Consider the following 18,219-nt stretch of genomic DNA (forward strand, 5'->3'; position numbering starts at 1 on the left):
CATGTGCCTTATACTTTGTATTCATGGGATACATAACTCATTTACTAATAAGGGTCTATAAATTAAAACCTACACGGCCATAAGTCATATTGCATTTCTTTTGCAAATGCATAAGTAACAAACCATTTATACTATATTTCAATGGATTCAGTACAGTATACATCACTAAGAAACCTTCGGCCTGTAAGTCAAATTCAGTGGAGAATCAAAGTTCAAGTATCACGACAGTGGGATGACTATATAAATAACAACGTAGCATATCGAGGTTTGCAGATGATACTTGTTGATGAATATGTAAGAAGCTTTAAAAACTTAATCTTTCCAATCACCAAATTCATTTATATGGTTCTCATAAATCTATTCATGGGTCTGTACAGCGCAACCGTATGCATGCATGGATATCGTTTGGGGAGGTAGGTCGTTTTCATGGTTGAATTGTCGAAGGTCAAACTTATGATATTTCAAATTTTCTTGTGAAACCCTACGAGGGCAATTATAAATGTGTTGAAGGGGACATGCACATTCTCATTTGTTATTTAAATCAAATTACTGAAGTCCTCGACACTTATGAAGATGTATTTGACTTTGTTGATCTTTCAACAATTGATAAGGTTCACTTCCAAAATGATCACTGCGTTGGTAATCATTGTACTCCATTTTCATTGAAACTTTTCGTATTACATTTCATTATATATTAACATTTTCTTCTTTTCTGGTTTGTAGATGTGGTTGGATTAATTGTTGACCGAGGAAATGTATAACAAGTTACTAATGCAAGAAATGTACATCAAAGGTCATTCGAAATGGTTATTGGTGATGAAATGTAAGAAAAACAAGTTAAATCCATCCTAGTGCAAAGAGTTTTCAAAATATGTATTCTGTTTTCTCAAAATTGCTACTATATTGTAGTAACAAAGTTAAAGTTGTATTTTCGAAAGCAAATGTTATACTAGTTAATAGGTAGTTAAACTTCGCTGTTCTGCAACGTCTACACCCATATATCATTACCATTTCTGGATGCAAAATAAACCTTGATACTGATACAGGAGAGACCTGGCTGACCGATGCACCTTCAACCAGGTTTTATCTTAATCGTTAGAGTGCGGAAGACAGTGAGTTACGCTGCAGATTTAGGGTTAACAATACACCCCTTGTGTGGACATGAAGTATTGTTTACCCATGATCATGGTGATGTTGAACCTCGATCGCAGCATGTTGACGAGAATCATTGTGTTCTGATTTGACGGCATGCAAATTTCCCTTTCGTATTCTGTATCTGTATTATTTTTCCATTTCATTTTTTCTTTTTGCATTTATGCATTCTATATCTATATTAGTTGTATCTTTCTTTATTATAATGTTATTATCATTAATAGTTACGTGTTAATTTTAATTTTGTGTCGAATTATTGTTTTGTATTACAGTTAAACCTCGATGAAGTAATAATCGATAAAGTAATAACCTCGCTAAAATAATATTTTTCTCTGGTCCCAACATAATGGACACAGTGTATTTTTACTCCCGGTAAAGTAATAAACTTGCTAAAGTAATAATTTTTTCTTGGTCCCGACCCTATTACTTTAAAGAGGTTTAACTGTAGTTCTTTCTTAGTTTATCATGAATTTATCCTACCATTTTTTGGTAGTCAAAATTCATAAATTTTAAATTTACTTATTTTTAAAAATATAAAGTAATCAAAGTACTACAGAAGTACTACTACACGGTAAGAAGTTTTTACAAAAAAAAATTGCAACTACATTTGAAAACCCCGTGAAATTGTGTCTTCATTAAAAAATGCACACTCGACTCACAAGGCACCCTTTTGAAGCTACGAAAGTCATATATATACAATGTTTTGATTAAAATAACAAATACGTACTAAAAATAGGTTTAATCACTAACCAACAAAAAAAATTAGACCAAAATAAATTTTCTTTAATTCATTATAATAGTTCAAAACATGCACTTCACCATGATTTTTCACCTCGTAAATAATTGCACAAGGCACAAATGGAGGGGGATGAAAGAAAAAAAAGGAAAATGCCCCAGAACGCCACTTCTTGTGGGTATCTGTGGCAGAACCCCAAAAGTAGTGGCGTTCTGTGCCATTTTTGGAAGAGTTTGAACAACTCTGCCAAAAAATGAACTTTATGTTAAAATGTGCCAAAAATCTACAGGAGCCTTAGTACATGACACATAGATAAGTTAAGGGATCCGTTGGTTTTTTGACATATTTGAATGAAAAATTCATTTCTATAGGAAAGCTGTTCAGAATTTTGCAAAAATGGCACAGAACGCCACTATTTCTGGGGTTTTACCATTGTTACCTAGAAGTAGTGTCATTTTGGGGTATAATACCTTTTTTTATAGACATACTCACAAACCTATGTGCGCGGTTGAGTATCCTCAATGGTACGATAGAGTCACTAGGCGTTTTATGATCAACCCCAGGATTTGGAGGGACCAACAAAGATTCCAAGGGTCGCAGGGGCATCTACCCATGGCTGTAAGCTTTCTCTTCTTAGATTACTATCTCTTCATTTGTCACAATATAATTTTATGTAAATACGTTGTCATGTTGTCAATACAGGTTGAGGGCCTGTCCGCTACCTACCACCAGATTCGGAATTCCGGCGTGGCAGAAGATGATGGTATCGGTGAAGAGGCACTGCAGGGTTTATATGGCACATTAGATGCCATAGGTTTCACATATCTTGTACAAAGGCCCCCGCATCCACCTCCTCCTACACCACGTACTAGCGGTGCTCATGCCAGTAGGCTAACTACTTCATTTCTTCATGTCGCACCAGCTCCTCAGGATGGTTGGGAGCCTTGGCCTCGTCCATCAGGTGGAAAGGCTATTTCAGTATACACCTCCATTGGCTCAGGTTGGGAGCATAGTTCTCAGGGACATGGACATACTGAGCATATGTCGGACCATTTTGTTCAGGGAGAGGGAGCTTCTGTTATGTCTACTTGGGTCACAGTTCACAAGTCCATGATGCTGGTGGGTCTTCTTGGGGGCAGAGCTCTCAGAGCCATGATGCTAATACATCTACTTTCGGCCACACTACTCAGGCCCAAAGCCATATTGTCGGTACATCTATTATGGGCCACACTACTCGGGCCCCTGATGTTGTTCCTAGTGCTTGGGCTACTGGATCCAGTTGGGGGCATTCTACTCAGACCGATTACGGTCATGTGGTTCAGGATTTTCCATAGCCTACATACGGTTTTCCACCCGAGACATGTGGTTCGGGATTCTCTTTCCAGACATCGGCTAGGGGGTTCGACCCCCGGTTAGGACATGATACCTTCTCACAGAGGTTTGAGCAGGGGTGTCATATGCATACACCCTCAGTCATGCAGGAGGAGGATATGGAGGATGACGATGATGAGCAGGATGACGATGATGAGGAACCTGATCCTCCAGTACAGCTGAGGCAGCAGCCCCGTAGAGCAGTGAAAGGAAAGGGGAGACTATGCCACACCGGCAGGAGGTTCTGTAGTTGATTAGTACTGTTTTCATGTTTCCAGTATTTTCATGTATGACTTTCATACTTGGTGTAATACGTATTCGTTGATTACGCATTCAGTTCAGACTTATTTTTATTAGTTCTGGTCACTTCCAAACTTGTTGTCTTTATTATGCAATGATATGGTCACTTCCGTTTATGGTATTACTTTTCAAAGCGCTTGGTAAATAATATTCAAAAATTTTAAATTAATTGAAGATGAATGCATGTGACTTCTGCTTTAATTTTTTCCCAGAATTTTTCCCCCATGGTACCCTTTTCCAGGCAACTAAAACCATACAAAAAAAATTTAAAATTAAAAAAAAAATACATACTACAAATAGGTTTACATCACTACTCAACAAAAAAAGAATTCAACCAAAATAAAATTTAAAACTATATTTAAAACAATTGTGAAAATGTGTTTTCGTCAAAAAATGAGCAACCATTTCTCGACCTTCAAAAATCATATATATACAGTTTTTAAAATTACAAAAAAAATACATACTAAAAATAGGTTTACCTCACTAACCAACAAAAAAAATTAAACCAAAATAATTTTTTGACAATTGAATATAAGAGTTCCAAAACAAGCCCTCACATGATTTTAGGACCGCACATATTTGCACAAATACAAGGCAATAAAGGGGAGGAAAATAAAAAGGTATTATACCCTAGAACAACACCACTACTTCTGGGTAACAATGATAAACCCAAAAATAGTGGCGTTCTGTGCCATTTTTGTAAAATTCTAAATAACTATCTCATAAAAATAAAATTTTCATTCAAATGTGTCAAAAAAACAAACCATGCGAGACTAAACAATATGCCAACACTCAGCCCAAATCTGAGAAAACAAAGTCTAATGGCCCAATAAAACAAATATTACCGGCGAACATAGTGAGAATGAGTTAGTAGTCCATGAACGAACATCCCCAAATGAACCAAAAGCCCTCTGAAAACCCTAAAAAATGGCGATTCTACTGGGAATCACAATCACAACTCCCAATACTGAAATTAAAGCTCTTCAATCCTGAATTCAACCCTTTAACTCAGTGCACCAACCTAAAACTCCATTTACTTGTCCAAAACTCGGTGCTCCAGCTGCGTTGGCTCGACTCCGAAAACCAGGTGTTCCTTACAGTTCCTGTTCCTAATGTGTTGGTCGATACTGCTTCTCCGCTCTCTTTTAAGCTGTTGGAGGATTACATTGAGGTTAAGATTTCTTTGCTTCTTTCGGTTGATCATCCCATGCTTTCCACTTTGCACAATGTCATTCATTTCCATAAGGATGCTCCGCTTAGGATGGATTATGGTGAGCTGTTATGTTTCGGTTTGAGTTTCGTCCCGTATGCTGTTGTAATTATTTTGATGATCTGTAAAGTAGGAGTTGATACAATTGCAGAACTTGTAGTAAAGCTTTTGCAAGGTGTGTCATGTTGAGTATACAACAACGAAAGCAAAACCCAAAGCGAATAAACAAGAACAAGAAAATAAACGATAATCACACAAGATAAAGATTTACGTGGTTCGGAAATTCCTACTCCACAAGCCACACTAATTTTGTATTGATCTCTCACAATTTGTTGTGTTATGATTTTACAATTACATGAGTATTTATAAGAGAAGAAACTAGGCCTAAATCAAAATTACAGTCCAAATCTGAAAAGTAGACTAATCCATAAACTAATCTGAATCTGAATCTGAATAGTCTATTTTCATGGGCTTAATTAATAGACTCCACAAAATCCAACAATCTCCCACTTGGAGTCTGGCCAATCTTCACTTCACTCTTGTAAGTCTAGTAAATCAATTCTTCAATCAATAACTCTAACTAGTGCAGCGCCTTCTCATCAATCAATTTTGAAGGCCAGTTGAAGCTACGCAAAGCTTCAACTTTTCATTCATAACCACCTTAGTCAACATATCTGCAGGATTCTTTGAACCAAGGATTTTCTTCAAGGACAAAGTACCATTGCTTATCAACTCTCTTGTAAAGTGATATCTCAGCTGAATATGCTTCGTCCTAGCATGAAACACGGGATTCTTCACAAGATGAATAGCACTCTAACTGTCGCTATACAAAGCACTGTCCGCCTGTTTCTTTCCCAACTCCTCAAGAAAATTCTTCAACCAAATCATCTCCTTGCTAGCTTCAGAGATAGCCATATATTCTGCTTCTGTGGTTGAAAGAGCAACACTCTTTTGAAGTTGAGACATACAACTAACTGCGGTGCCACCCAAAGTGAAAATATAACCCGTTGTACTTTTTCTTGTGTCCAAACATCCACCCAAATCTGCATCAGAGCACCCTTCCAAGATAACATCTTTCTTACTGAAACATAGTGCAACCTTGGATGTGCCTTTCAAGTAGCGTAACAACCACTTGACTGCTTCCCAATGATCTCTTCCTGGATTAGACATAAATCTGCTAACAACTCCCACTGCATGAGCAATGTCTGGCCTTGTACACACCATAGCATACATTAAACTGCCAACTGCAGATGCATAAGGAACTTTAGCCATATCTTTCTCGCCTTCATCCGTTTTAGGTGATTGCTTCTTTGTGAGATTAAAGTGACTCGCCAACGGTGTACTTCTGGTCTTTGTATCCTGGACACTGAATTTCTGTAACAATTTCTCAACATACTTTTCTTGAGATAATTTTAAAGTACCTTCAGTTCTATCCCTTATGATGCTCATACCAAGTATTTGTTTTGCTACACCTATATCCTTCATCTCAAACTCCTCAGACATCTGTCTCTTTAACCTGTTGATTTCCCTCATATTTGATCCTGCTATCAACATGTCATCAACATACAACAACAATATGATATAAGATGAATCAAACTATTTAAAGTAACAACAATGATCCATAACACTCCTCGTGTACCCATTCTTCATCATAAAGCTATCAAACTTCAAGTACCATTGTCTCGGTGCTTGCTTTAAACCATACAAGCTTTTTATAAGCTTGCAAACAAGGTTTTCTTTCCCAGCTACCTGAAATCCCTCTGGCTGAACCATGTAGATGTCTTCCTCAAGATCACCATGTAAGAACACAGTCTTAACATCTAGTTTCTCTAGATGTAACTCCTCTGCAGCCACAATACTTAGCACAATTCTAACTGTAGTCATCTTAACAACGGGAGAAAATATATCGGTATAATCAATACCCTTTTTCTGTTGATAACCCTTGACTACTAACCTTGCCTTGTATCTCTTGCTGCCATCATGTTCTTCTTTGATCCTGAACACCCACTTATTCTGTAAAGCCTTCTTTCCTGCTGGTAACTCTGTTAAAGACCAAGTCTCATTCTTCTCAAGAGAACTCATCTCCTCATCCATGGTTGATTTCCACTGAACTGAATCATTCACTTGTACTGCCTCTGAATAACACTGAGGCTCCCCGTCCTCAGTCAATTACATATAATATGCTGAAGAAGAATATCTTTGTGGTGGCCTCACACTTCTGCTAGATTTTCTTACCTCAGTCCTGGAGTTACTGGAACCCTGTCATCAACATACTCCGAACTCCCACTATTTCCTGCAAGATCTGTTTCTGTAATATCTTCAAGCACTGCTTCCTCTTTCTCAGGTTATTCCTTTATAAACTCAGAATCGACTACAAGCTTATCCTTATACACTGCATTCTCATTAAAAGTAACATCTCTACTTCTAACGACCTTCTTAGTCAGTTCATCCCAAAAACGGTAACCCATATCATCTGAGCCATAACCAATAAAGATACACTTCTTTGATTTCGGATCAAGCTTGTCCCTGTCGGAATCTTTAACACGTACATAAGAAAACACAACCAAAAACTCGCAACTGTGAAAGATTTACCTCTTTTTCCTGCCACTCTTCTTCAGGAATCTTGAACCCCAAAGGACTTGAAGGTCCTCTATTTATGAGATACGCAGCTGTGCTAACTGCATCAGCCCAAAACATCTTTGGAAACCCTGCATGTAATCTCATACTCTTGGCCCTCTCATTCAAGGTTCTATTCATGCGCTCTGCAACACTATTCTGTTGTGGTGTCTCTGGAATAGTGTTAATCATTCTAATCCCAAATTCCACGCAATAACTTTTAAACTCATCACTACTGTATTCACCTCCATTATCTGACATCAAACTCTTCACTTTTAAACCGGTCTGATTTTCAACTTCAGTCTTCCACTTTTTGAAAGTAGCAAACACATCTGATTTATTCTTCAAAAAATAAACCCATACCTTTCTAGTGGAATCATCAATGAAAGTGACATAGTAGCGAGATCCACCCAACGACGCAACTGTTGTTGGACCATATACATCTGTATGAACTAACTCTAACTTCTTAGCTTTGGGGGTCCTCCCTGATTTTGCAAAAGTGACACGTTTCTGCTTTCCAAGAACACATGGCTCACAAAATCCAACTTCCACATTCTTCAACTCTGGAATCTTCCCCTTCGAAGTTAACAGCTTCATACCTTTTTCACTCATATGACCAAGCCTTTTGTGCCACAAAGTTGAAGACTCAATCTCATCAGCAACTGTATTTGCTTCATAGCTAGATTGTTCAACAATGTATAAAGTCCCCTTTTTCTCTCCACGAGCAATGACTAGATTCCCCTTTATAACCTTCCATTGTCCGTCTCCAAAAGTAACTCGATACCCTTCCTTATCTAACTGACCCACAGATAACAACATCTTCTTCAGTCCAGGAATGTACCTTACATCTTTCAACGTCCAGCTAGTTCCAAAAGAGGTTCTGATATTAATATCTCACATGCCCGCAATATCCAAAGTCTCATCATCAGCAAGACGAACTTTACCAAAATTTCCAACTCTGAAATTTAACATTAAATCCTTGCAAGGGGTAGCATGGAATGATGCACCAGAATCCATAACCCATGATTCAACCGAACATTCAACACAACAAATCAAAGCATCGTCATCCTCCACTTCTTCAACTACGTTAGCTGAATTATCCTCTTTACTCTTTCCTTTTGGAGCCGCGGGAGCCGTGCACTGATTCCTAAAGTGACCCTTCTTCTGACAATTCCAACAAACAATATCCTTGAGATCTTTGGATTGTCCTCTCTTCTGTGACTTCGATTTGCTACGCCCCTTATTCTGCCCCTTTTCGAACTTTCTGCCTCTACTCTCAGCACTCAACAAGGAACCTGACGACTCTCCTGAGTTTCTCCTACGAATATCTTCTCCAAGAATCGAATCTCGAACTCCATCAAAAGTCATCTTACCGCTTCCAGATGAATTACTTATAGCAGTGACAAATCCCGACCAACTGTCTGGTAATGAGGATGCCAACAACAAGGCTTGTACTTTATCATCGAATTTAATATCCACCTATGCCAATCTTGCTAGGATGGAATTAAATTCGTTCACATGATCAGCAACATAATCGCCTTCATTCAATCTAGTGGCAACTAACAAGCGAATCAAATACACCTTATTTGAAGCAGACGGCTTCTCATACATGTTTGACAAAGCCTTGATCAAACCATAAGTTGTCGTTTCCTTGACGATATTGTAAGCAACGTTCTTCGCCAAAGTCAACCTGACAACCCCAGAGCCTACCTGTCCAAAAGCTTCCAGTCTTCATCCTTCATTACAGTTGGTTTTTTCTCTTCCAGCGGTTCATGTAGTTTTTTCTGATACAAATAATCCTCAATTTGCATCTTCCAAAACCCATAATCTTTGCCATCAAATTTGTCGATCTTTACCTTCCCGTCTTCTGCCATCGCTCCCACTCGCCTGAAAACCTAGGCTCTTGATACCAGTTGTTGAGTATACAACAACGAAAGCAAAAACCAAAGCGAATAAACAAGAACAAGAAAATAAACGACAATCACACAAGATAAAGATTTACGTGGTTTGGAAATTCCTACTCCATAAGCCGCACTAATTTTGTATTGATCTCTCACAATTTGTTGTGTTATGATTTTACAATTACATAATTATTTATAAGAGAAGAAACTAGGCCTAAATCAAAATTACAGTCCAAATCTGAAAAGTAGACTAATCCATAAACTAATATGAATCTGAATTGGCCTGGATTCCGTTACTCCGTTACTGTGTAGGTTACAATCTTTTTCATGGACAGTGCAGATGACTATGAATTTCGTATGTAGTAGGATTGGTTTTATCATGGTTTAAAAAATCACTAAGAAACCATTACTTCATTAGTCACCCATGTCGCTATAGTTATAGGAGAGCCGTATATATATCATGTACTATTTGTTAATTTCCAACGATAGAGAAGATAAAGCAACCATTACTCCATTACCCACCCATGTGGGTCGTTCGTGTTAGTACATTTAAACCCCTTTGTCTTCTGATGCTCTAACTTTCTTTAGTAAGTGAGCATCTTCTCCATCTATTTTTTTTCCAAACGAAATTTTGTCCTTAAATTTGATATTGTTATTGCATGTAGCATGTGTTATCATGGCATTTAGAAATCTGTTATTGCCTGCAATGTCAAGTGCTCTTGATTTCTATTCTACATGTTGCTTTATACCTTTTAATCCTATTGTTTACAGAGTATATAAGTTTTTCTAATGTTTCAATCTTTTACAGATATTGAGTGCTTGTCGTCAACGGGAGATGTATCCTTTTACTGTAGAAATTGCTCCACCAAATTATCTACATCTCTCAGGTAAGATTATAATTATGATCTTACTTGCTGAATAATCATCAGTATAGTGGTAGTCGGCATTTCATTCCGAGTCCTCAGGTGGGAATACGATATATGATTATTTTAATCACGAGAAATGTATTTGAGTTTAATAGCATTCACCCAAGTTTTCTGTGAATGCAGTTTGCAAGTAGATTGTGTTGTTTTTTCTATAAAATGTTTAATGTCTGCAGAACCTTTGAGGAGATGCCGTCGGTTAACTGGCGAGAGGTAGCTGATAATTGGTTTGGGAATTGCTGTTGCTCTTTTGGAGGAATTAGTGAAAAATTGGTTATCAGTTATGCAAAATCTTATACAAGTACAACAGGTCTTTGTCTCTTAAACAGCTCATCTGTTATTTTAAGTAAAGATAATCTCGTGGGTTTTAATATACCTGACTGGAGCCGAAAGAAAGATAATGAACTGGAATTTTCTGTTAGCAATGGTGTACACCGGACCACTGAAAGTATAGATGACACGACCATGTCGTTTCATGGTCAAACAATTATGATGAATGAAATTGACCGAAGACTTAAAGAGCAATGTTCTTTGAAAGATACCCAGAAAATTGAAGTAAAACCTGAAAATATCGACTCTGACACTTCATCTCAAGTGTCGCCAATATCGGAGGATGTGAAGAATGTGGCATCAACTCCTGTACATTATATTCGAGACCTTGATATCAAATGTTGCGACCACACTGGATCTGAACCTTCTTCAAAGGAGCATAACTCAAGTGCCATTGGACTCCTAGAAAATCAGAAATCCTTTCTTGATGGATTTCTTGGGAATGTTTTCATGACTAAAGCCTCAAATTTATCAAAAGATGTTCAATGGGTTGAACTTTCCTGTCCATGCTGTTCTTTTCTGCTTGGAGCATATCCATGTGGTAATAGTAGTGCAGTCTTCGACAGTGGAGTTCACTTGTTGAAGTGTTACATATCAACTTGTTTGGATGCTGAAGCGTCAAAAAATCTCTTCAGGTATCTGGCATATCTCTGAAGTCACGTGTATATGTTTAAGTATGTAATTTAGTGTATACCTAACCAGTTGTGTGAAACTTGTACCCCTGGTGTCTTAATATTTCGTTTATTGTTGCTTTGTGAAATTTTGACTCGGAAGTTGACTGTGTCTGTGATTTGCGTAAGCTCCCCATTTGGATATTTCATACTACAGACCTTCCGGTGAAACTACTTGTTACTTGGTTTAGTTTTAATTATATTTGTGAAGTTCTGGTTAATTATGCTTTTGACCATTCCTTACATGTCAAGATAAAACTCTTAAATTTTGACTTCTCTAATTTTTTTACATTTCAAGATAAAACTCTTAAATTTTGACTTATTTCATTTTTTTTTTGCTAAACATGACTTCTCTCATTTTAAATGAATGAAAGAGATTGATGGATTAGCTTTAATTAAGGGCATCACTAGTGTAGACGAATTGATGTGCAATAGTAATTAAAATATTAATTAGTATTTTATTTTATTTTTTTATTGGGGAATAGATTTAATTGTAATTTATTATAAAGTAATATATATAAGAATATTTTAGATAATGGTAGAGAACAAAAATGGATTTGTTTCCATTATTTTTAATTGATCCCTAAGTTTTGGGATTTACTCATATATGACTATGTAAGGTGATGTAATCTTCTATTATAAGAAGACTTTGACTGATTAATGAATTGAGTTTGTTCTCTGATGTGGATCGCACCAAAAAGAAACGAAACAAGAAGAAAAAGATAAGAGAAAAAAAGGATATTTCAAAGGGACTCGATCAATCCGGAAACGTGAATTTTGAATTTCAAATTTCTTAGATCAATCCAGAAACTAAGTAATTCGAATCTAACATTTAAAACAATCCAGTAATTGAAATTTAGAGGAAAGAAAAAATTACTCATAATTTATATCAAAACAAAAGTTTTATATTATCCATTATCTGTCTTAAAAAATTACATTAGAGGGGCATTTATTAGCTTAGATAATAACTAATACCCAACAGGAATTCAAGAGAAATTCAATATCAGTTCGAATTAGGCAATATCTGAATCCTTCTAGGAAACAAATTTAAAAACCAAATCAGGATAAAAGAAAGACAAAAACCAAATCCGAAGAGGAAAACAATACCCTATGTCTTTCAAGTGAAAGGTAAAAAATAGTAAATAATAATTATATAATAACCAACTATTTGTTTAACTTCCATTACTCTTTTATTCCTTGTTGTCCAAGTAAACTTCATAACCCATATTTGCATCCTCTCCGATTGAACATCACAACAAGTATACATAGTCAAATCTCAATTAACATATTCATTCTTTGATCCTCATCATTCCTCTCTTGTTATGAGTTGCGATCCTAACAAACTTTTCTTCTCCGGTTGAGATATCCTAGAAGCAGTGATTCTTCTACGGTTAAATTACCTTGCGGGTGTGGGTTTTCTGTTGTTAATCCACAATTATCGATCTTTTTATTGTATTTTTATTTTTATTCTTTACATGCATCACGAATCTATGAAGTAGGAACTGGTCATCTACGTCTCCATTTTCAAAGCTGTTAGGATGCAGAGGCGTACATTATCGTGTGTCACTTCCGCTTAATATCCTCTTCAAATCTTATTGATTCATCTATTATATTGTACAGCTGCTAATATTTCATTATTATATATCAGGATGTACACCTTGGAGAGGATGTTTTCTAGTCAGTTGCTGGAATGTGCTAAAGATGAATTGTCATTTCGAACTGTGGTTAGGGATCTACAAACCAAGCGCCCTATGTTAAAAATTGTCCTCTTAAACCCGAGTTCATGGTGCTGCTTTGGTTACTGTTCAAGCCCTGTGGGGCAGGCTCCAAGAATAAACATGTCTCCTGCCATTAAATTGCTTTTCTCTGACTGTAGCAGAAGTGATGAATCTGAATTGAGGTACATTACTTGTTTAATTGTTCACATGCCTTCATATTTATACTTTTACTTCCTTTTTGACCAGGATGTTGATGAATTTGGATGTTTACTTGATCAATTTCTAGTACATAATTAAAAACAAGGTTTTACAGCACTAAAATTGTATCTACAAGTAGGGTTGTGGATTTTGTATGGAAGACATCAACATACATTAAGACACTATTCAGAATATAATTTTCCACAGATAATCTTCCTTAATAATGAAATACCCTCACTCCCAAATGGTTATGACTTATGGTAGTAGTGCGAACATTGTTAACTCTAGTCACCGCCATAATTCAAAATTTAGATGCACGGTATTATATATGAGTTTTAAATATAAAAATGGTGGAAAAACTCACGCATGATAGTGAACTCAGTTTTATTTAATAAACCCTATTACTTGCTTTACCATTAAAATTGGTCTTTCACATCTTAAATGTCAGTTTATTGTGCTGCAATATAATTTCTCACTCAACAGATCACTTCAAAGGTAAGAAATTACTAAAAACAAACTAATCAGAGCTGTGTGTCAGTTGCTTTACCATCATTTTGGTTATGGGTCGATCCAGGTCTTCATGCATTTCCATAGAATCCCCAAAGAAAAATGCACACCATTCCTTCTTTTTAATTGAATCAATTATAAACACCCCCCTACATTCCACGAAATTGTGCACCACATTTGTATCTATTTTTGCTGAAAGCTAAGAAGTTCCTTCCTGAAGTACTCTTGCATCTTCCTAGCGTTGTTTTCTCAGTTTCTGATGTGTGCCAATTGATTTGTGCAGGATGACAGAAGAATGGAAAGTCAAGAACCAAGCTGATGAAGTGTACATGTTAGCTTCTCAGATAAAAGAATTGATTAAATCATTAGAATTGGTAAAGAATGTTCTGCCACCTTCACATATCTTGCTACAGGGATTTTCATTATCTTCCTTAAGTGTGTGAAATCAACTTGCTTTTTAATTTTTTCAAATCCTCTAAAATGAATGGAAATAGATTTTTGAGAATCCTAGAACTTAAAATATTGGTACATTAGAATATTGATGTGTGTCAATTTTTCTTTGGAGGTGAGCTTTTAGTTGAACTCTAACCGTCATTAATTCTATAGACGTAGTAATTTCTTAGGCGAATCTTCCTGTATTGTAATTTTGTGCACATTACATTCATTTTATCAATCCATGAATTGCAAAAGCTACCTCCTAATTTTTAATAGCTCAGCTGAATAGCTAATAATGTAAACATGTAAAGTTATTGGGTTTGAGAATTACCATATTACATTGCTAGATGTTTTTTCTTATTTTGTGTCAAAATGCTAGGTTGAAGTCAAAAGCAGCAGAATCTTCAAATCTTAAAAGCATTATATGAAATAAAAAATTGTGAGTTTCAGCTGATGTCTTCGGATTGGACCATAGATTGGTAAACTTTTCTTTATCGTAGTGTTCGGTGTCTTGAAAATTATCTCAAAATATTTTCCGAATAATATGACAGGCCTTATGACATAATTTAATTTTTGGTGGTATAGAATACGTGCAGGATGTTATATTATTATTATGTTATAATATTATTAGTCAAGTTACCAATTACATTCGGTAATACATTAGCACCTTTTCTTTATAAAGTACTATATAAACTGAAGATCTATCTACCCTGATAACTGAAGTACTATATAAGGTATAAAGAAAGAGGTAAAAACACCTGTTAATCTCATTATTTTTGTGCCGCACCTTATTGGCCCAAACTTAAAAGTTGTGTCATTACCTAGACAAATATTCTTGGAGAATCTCTGATTTTATTTTAATTCAGATCCAGTTACTTGTTCTAGTTGTAGCTGCGATTAGTTGTCTATATATTGGTACTAAGGCCATTTTTGTTTTATGGTATTATAATTTAAAGGATTACAATATTATCCCTTAATATTATCCCTTACTTGATACCATAAAACAAACATGACCCAAGTGTTAATGTTATTGATTTGGAGGGCATATATATGTTTGACATACTAGGGTAAGACAGATAAAGCTTGTACTTTACAATTTGGAAATCCAAATGTCAGAATTCTGACACCAGCTAGCCCCTCGGCAAACATTCATTGTTTGAAATTGGGTCAAACAAGTAGACAGCTGACTGAATTACACCCTAGATATTAAGTGTGCTGGGAATATATTCGTTGCTTGGCATCTAGTAGTGTAGTGTAGTAACCAAGGGGTCTGGAAGAAAAGGTAGGTGACACTGAAATGGAATAACAAGATATTCTTAGGGGGGTTGCTACAGAACCAGAATTAGAGGGAACCAAATGCTATATAGTAGGAGCATGGGAATGCAATACAAGGTGGAAGAGAGGTCTTACATGGAAGGGGCAGAGTCTTTGGTCAGTAGCCAAGGATGATTTGCCTGCATATACATATATATATGCCTTACATGAAAAGAGTATTAGTTGCTTAGAGTTTCAGTAGTTGTTTGTAGAAGTATAAATCAAGCAAACTCTATGGTTTGGATTCCCTGGGGGAGGGGGGAGGCTGTCAAGTCATCTTGGCTAAAATGACAGCCTCCACCCTATCTGTCATGCTAGATCCATTTCTTCTCCACCTTCATCCATGAAACAAAGGGTTGATATCAAAACTACAACTATAATGTTTTTTGGCCGGCCTTCCTTACATTACATTTGCCTAGTTTTAGTTTGTGATATCTCTTCATTTTGTTTTTTTTTCTTTTAATTACTTGTGTAGTGCAAGACACAACTGAAAACTGTACTTGTGTACTGCAAGACACAACTGAAAACTGTATTTCCGGAAAACTACTATGTCACGTACACATGTTACTAATTTATTTTACAAAAATGAGATGTATTTTTGATGAAAAATGTGATAATTTCAATGTATTTACTAGTAATTTTTTTCCGCATAAATGTGTTTTTATTTACGAAACACAAATATGTTTGTACGAAAAATGTAAGGAGTTTTATGTAAGAAGAAATTTTATCTAAATTCCCCCAACACGTTTGTGTAATTAAGATCGACGAATTTCACACTTAATATGCAAGAAGTTACCAATTTACGATGAAAAACCGGACGATGGCTTTTAAATATTCCTAGCCTTAAAACCCGTGCGATTGCACGGTTGTTTTAAACACTACAAGAAATCTGGCCATTTACGACAGTTTTTTTGAACTGAAATCGTCGTAATTGAGCCATTTACGACGGAAAAAAATCGTCATTTTTGGTCGAGTAGTAAGTTTGTTTTTTCGTCACAAGATAAAATTGCGTCGCAAGTTAGGAAGTTGGGGCCCACATACTCAATAAAATAATAAATCTACTTACAACGAAATTTATCGTCGTAAGATACAATAATACGACGAATAGTAACGTCGTAAGTTATGTACTTACGACGGAAAAAACGTCGGATATTACTTTACGAAGCCCACTTTTAATGAGATAAAAACATAAATTTACGACGAAAAAATACGTCGTAAATTAGTAACTTACGACGGAATATGTGATGAACAACCGTCGTAAGTTTGTATTCACAGAATAGCCTGATTTTTCAATTTCCGGTCATTTTTTAAATTCTTTACAATGCCAAATAAAAAGTAATCAAAACTAGTGAAAGAACACATTTTTTTGGGTAAAGGAGAATGAGCCTCGTAAATACATATAAAATACATATAAAAAAGAAAGAATATACAAAGGGAGTCCCTAAATATTTACCTCTTGAAACAAACCTTTAAGAGGAAAACAAATAAGAAAAAAAATAAAAGAACAAAACCAACTACAAAAGAACCTAATCTCAATCCAAGCCTCGAAGGGTTAGAATAAAAAACAAAAATAGGCCGAAATAAATTAAAATACCATATTTGGCACCACCAAAAGGGCACCAGCTAATTCCCTCCAATCAAAACAAAATCAAAATAAAAACTAAGAAACCCAGGAAGAAAAGTCCACAACCACCTACTCCAATTGTTGCAGAACCATCTCGACACCTTCACAGGGAAACTAGACAAAACGGAAGCAATCGACTTTTGAAGGATCATAAAAAAATAAATCACAGCCAAATCCCAAGTAAACTCGCACAACCAGGCAACAAGTGAACTCCAACAGCAGAAAACTTGGAAAAAATCTGCACCTCACACGACTAAAAGTCCCTGCAACAATGAAAAGTGAAGAGGGGACATAAGTATGATTGTGCCTAAAACTATATTACCAAGTAAAACCCTGTACGAAAGAATGCAGTAGCTATAAGACATAAGTATGAATTAAGGAAGCAACTTAAAAGACATTATAGCGTAAATCATTAGGAGTGGACTCCAATAGCTTAGCAGTAACAACCTCCCCAACAAACGGTCGAAAAATCACCAATCTAAAACTCACCTGTCAACAACCACAAACACTACATCAAAATCCCACACTCTAATACCAAAACAAACTACACCCATCATCCATAACATTTATATGTTACCGTATAGGTAGATGCACCATCACTCACATCACTTAGAAACACAAACCCTCCATTAATGGACTGTATATCATAAACAGGTACAACAAGACCCAAATTAGCAACAACCTGTCAGAAACACATTAAACACTTGTACATGAACCGAAAACACAATGGCTCGAACTGAAATTTAAAGATTCAGAATCATCAACATATAATATTTAGGTAAAAGATACTTATCAATGCATTAGATGTTCAAATTACCTCCATTTACAATAAAGTTCATGAGATGGAATACTTTTTGAGTTGTCCAACCATACTCGGGCACTCTGACTTCAATCCTTATCAATTGTATCAGCATATACTTCTAGATTGTAGGTGATAAATACTTGAAACTGATTTAATCAAATAATCAGTCATTACCCCCTTGGATAAGCACTATACCTACCAACCTATGATGTGCGACACGAATTGTTTCAGTTGCATAATGTTGGGCAAAACCAAGCGTAAAAAGGAAAAAAACGTACTAACTAATTAAAATATTACACTAATAATATACAATAAAAATGTGTAATTACATAAACATGAGCATATGGCTAGAGTTGGCTATATTTTAAATACTGCACAAATACAATGTCCAAACAAAAAGTACCAAATATT

General features: G+C 35.8%; 1 protein-coding gene and 1 long non-coding RNA gene across 2 annotated transcripts; one reads left to right on the forward strand and one right to left on the reverse strand.

Annotated features, from left to right (window-relative positions):
- The first annotated feature begins 4,455 nt into the window (after window positions 1-4,455).
- Window positions 4,456-14,239, forward strand: LOC141693829 (uncharacterized). The gene is made up of 4 exons (XM_074498999.1): window positions 4,456-4,830; window positions 10,095-11,174; window positions 12,859-13,110; window positions 13,917-14,239. Exons 2-4 carry the CDS (start codon window positions 10,330-10,332, stop codon window positions 14,074-14,076), a joined length of 1,257 nt encoding a protein of 418 aa, XP_074355100.1. The 5' UTR covers window positions 4,456-4,830; window positions 10,095-10,329; the 3' UTR covers window positions 14,077-14,239.
- A 3,013-nt stretch (window positions 14,240-17,252) lies between these two features.
- Window positions 17,253-17,879, reverse strand: LOC141690361 (uncharacterized). The gene is made up of 3 exons (XR_012562754.1): window positions 17,824-17,879; window positions 17,454-17,495; window positions 17,253-17,269 (listed from the first exon to the last, which is right to left on the reverse strand). It is a non-coding gene; the product is annotated as an uncharacterized LOC141690361 (long non-coding RNA).
- Between the last annotated feature and the right edge of the window lie 340 nt (window positions 17,880-18,219).

Source organism: Apium graveolens, chromosome 10, assembly GCF_009905375.1.
Source record: "Apium graveolens cultivar Ventura chromosome 10, ASM990537v1, whole genome shotgun sequence".
Lineage (NCBI taxonomy): Eukaryota > Viridiplantae > Streptophyta > Magnoliopsida > Apiales > Apiaceae > Apium > Apium graveolens.

Coding starts and splice junctions, on each gene's coding strand:
- LOC141693829 (XM_074498999.1), top strand. CDS start 10,330: ATGCAGTTTGCAAGTAGATTGTGTTGTTTTTTCTATAAAATGTTTAAT. Junction 11,175..12,858: donor GCGTCAAAAAATCTCTTCAG/GTATCTGGCATA, acceptor ATTATATATCAG/GATGTACACCTTGGAGAGGA. Junction 13,111..13,916: donor AGTGATGAATCTGAATTGAG/GTACATTACTTG, acceptor TGATTTGTGCAG/GATGACAGAAGAATGGAAAG.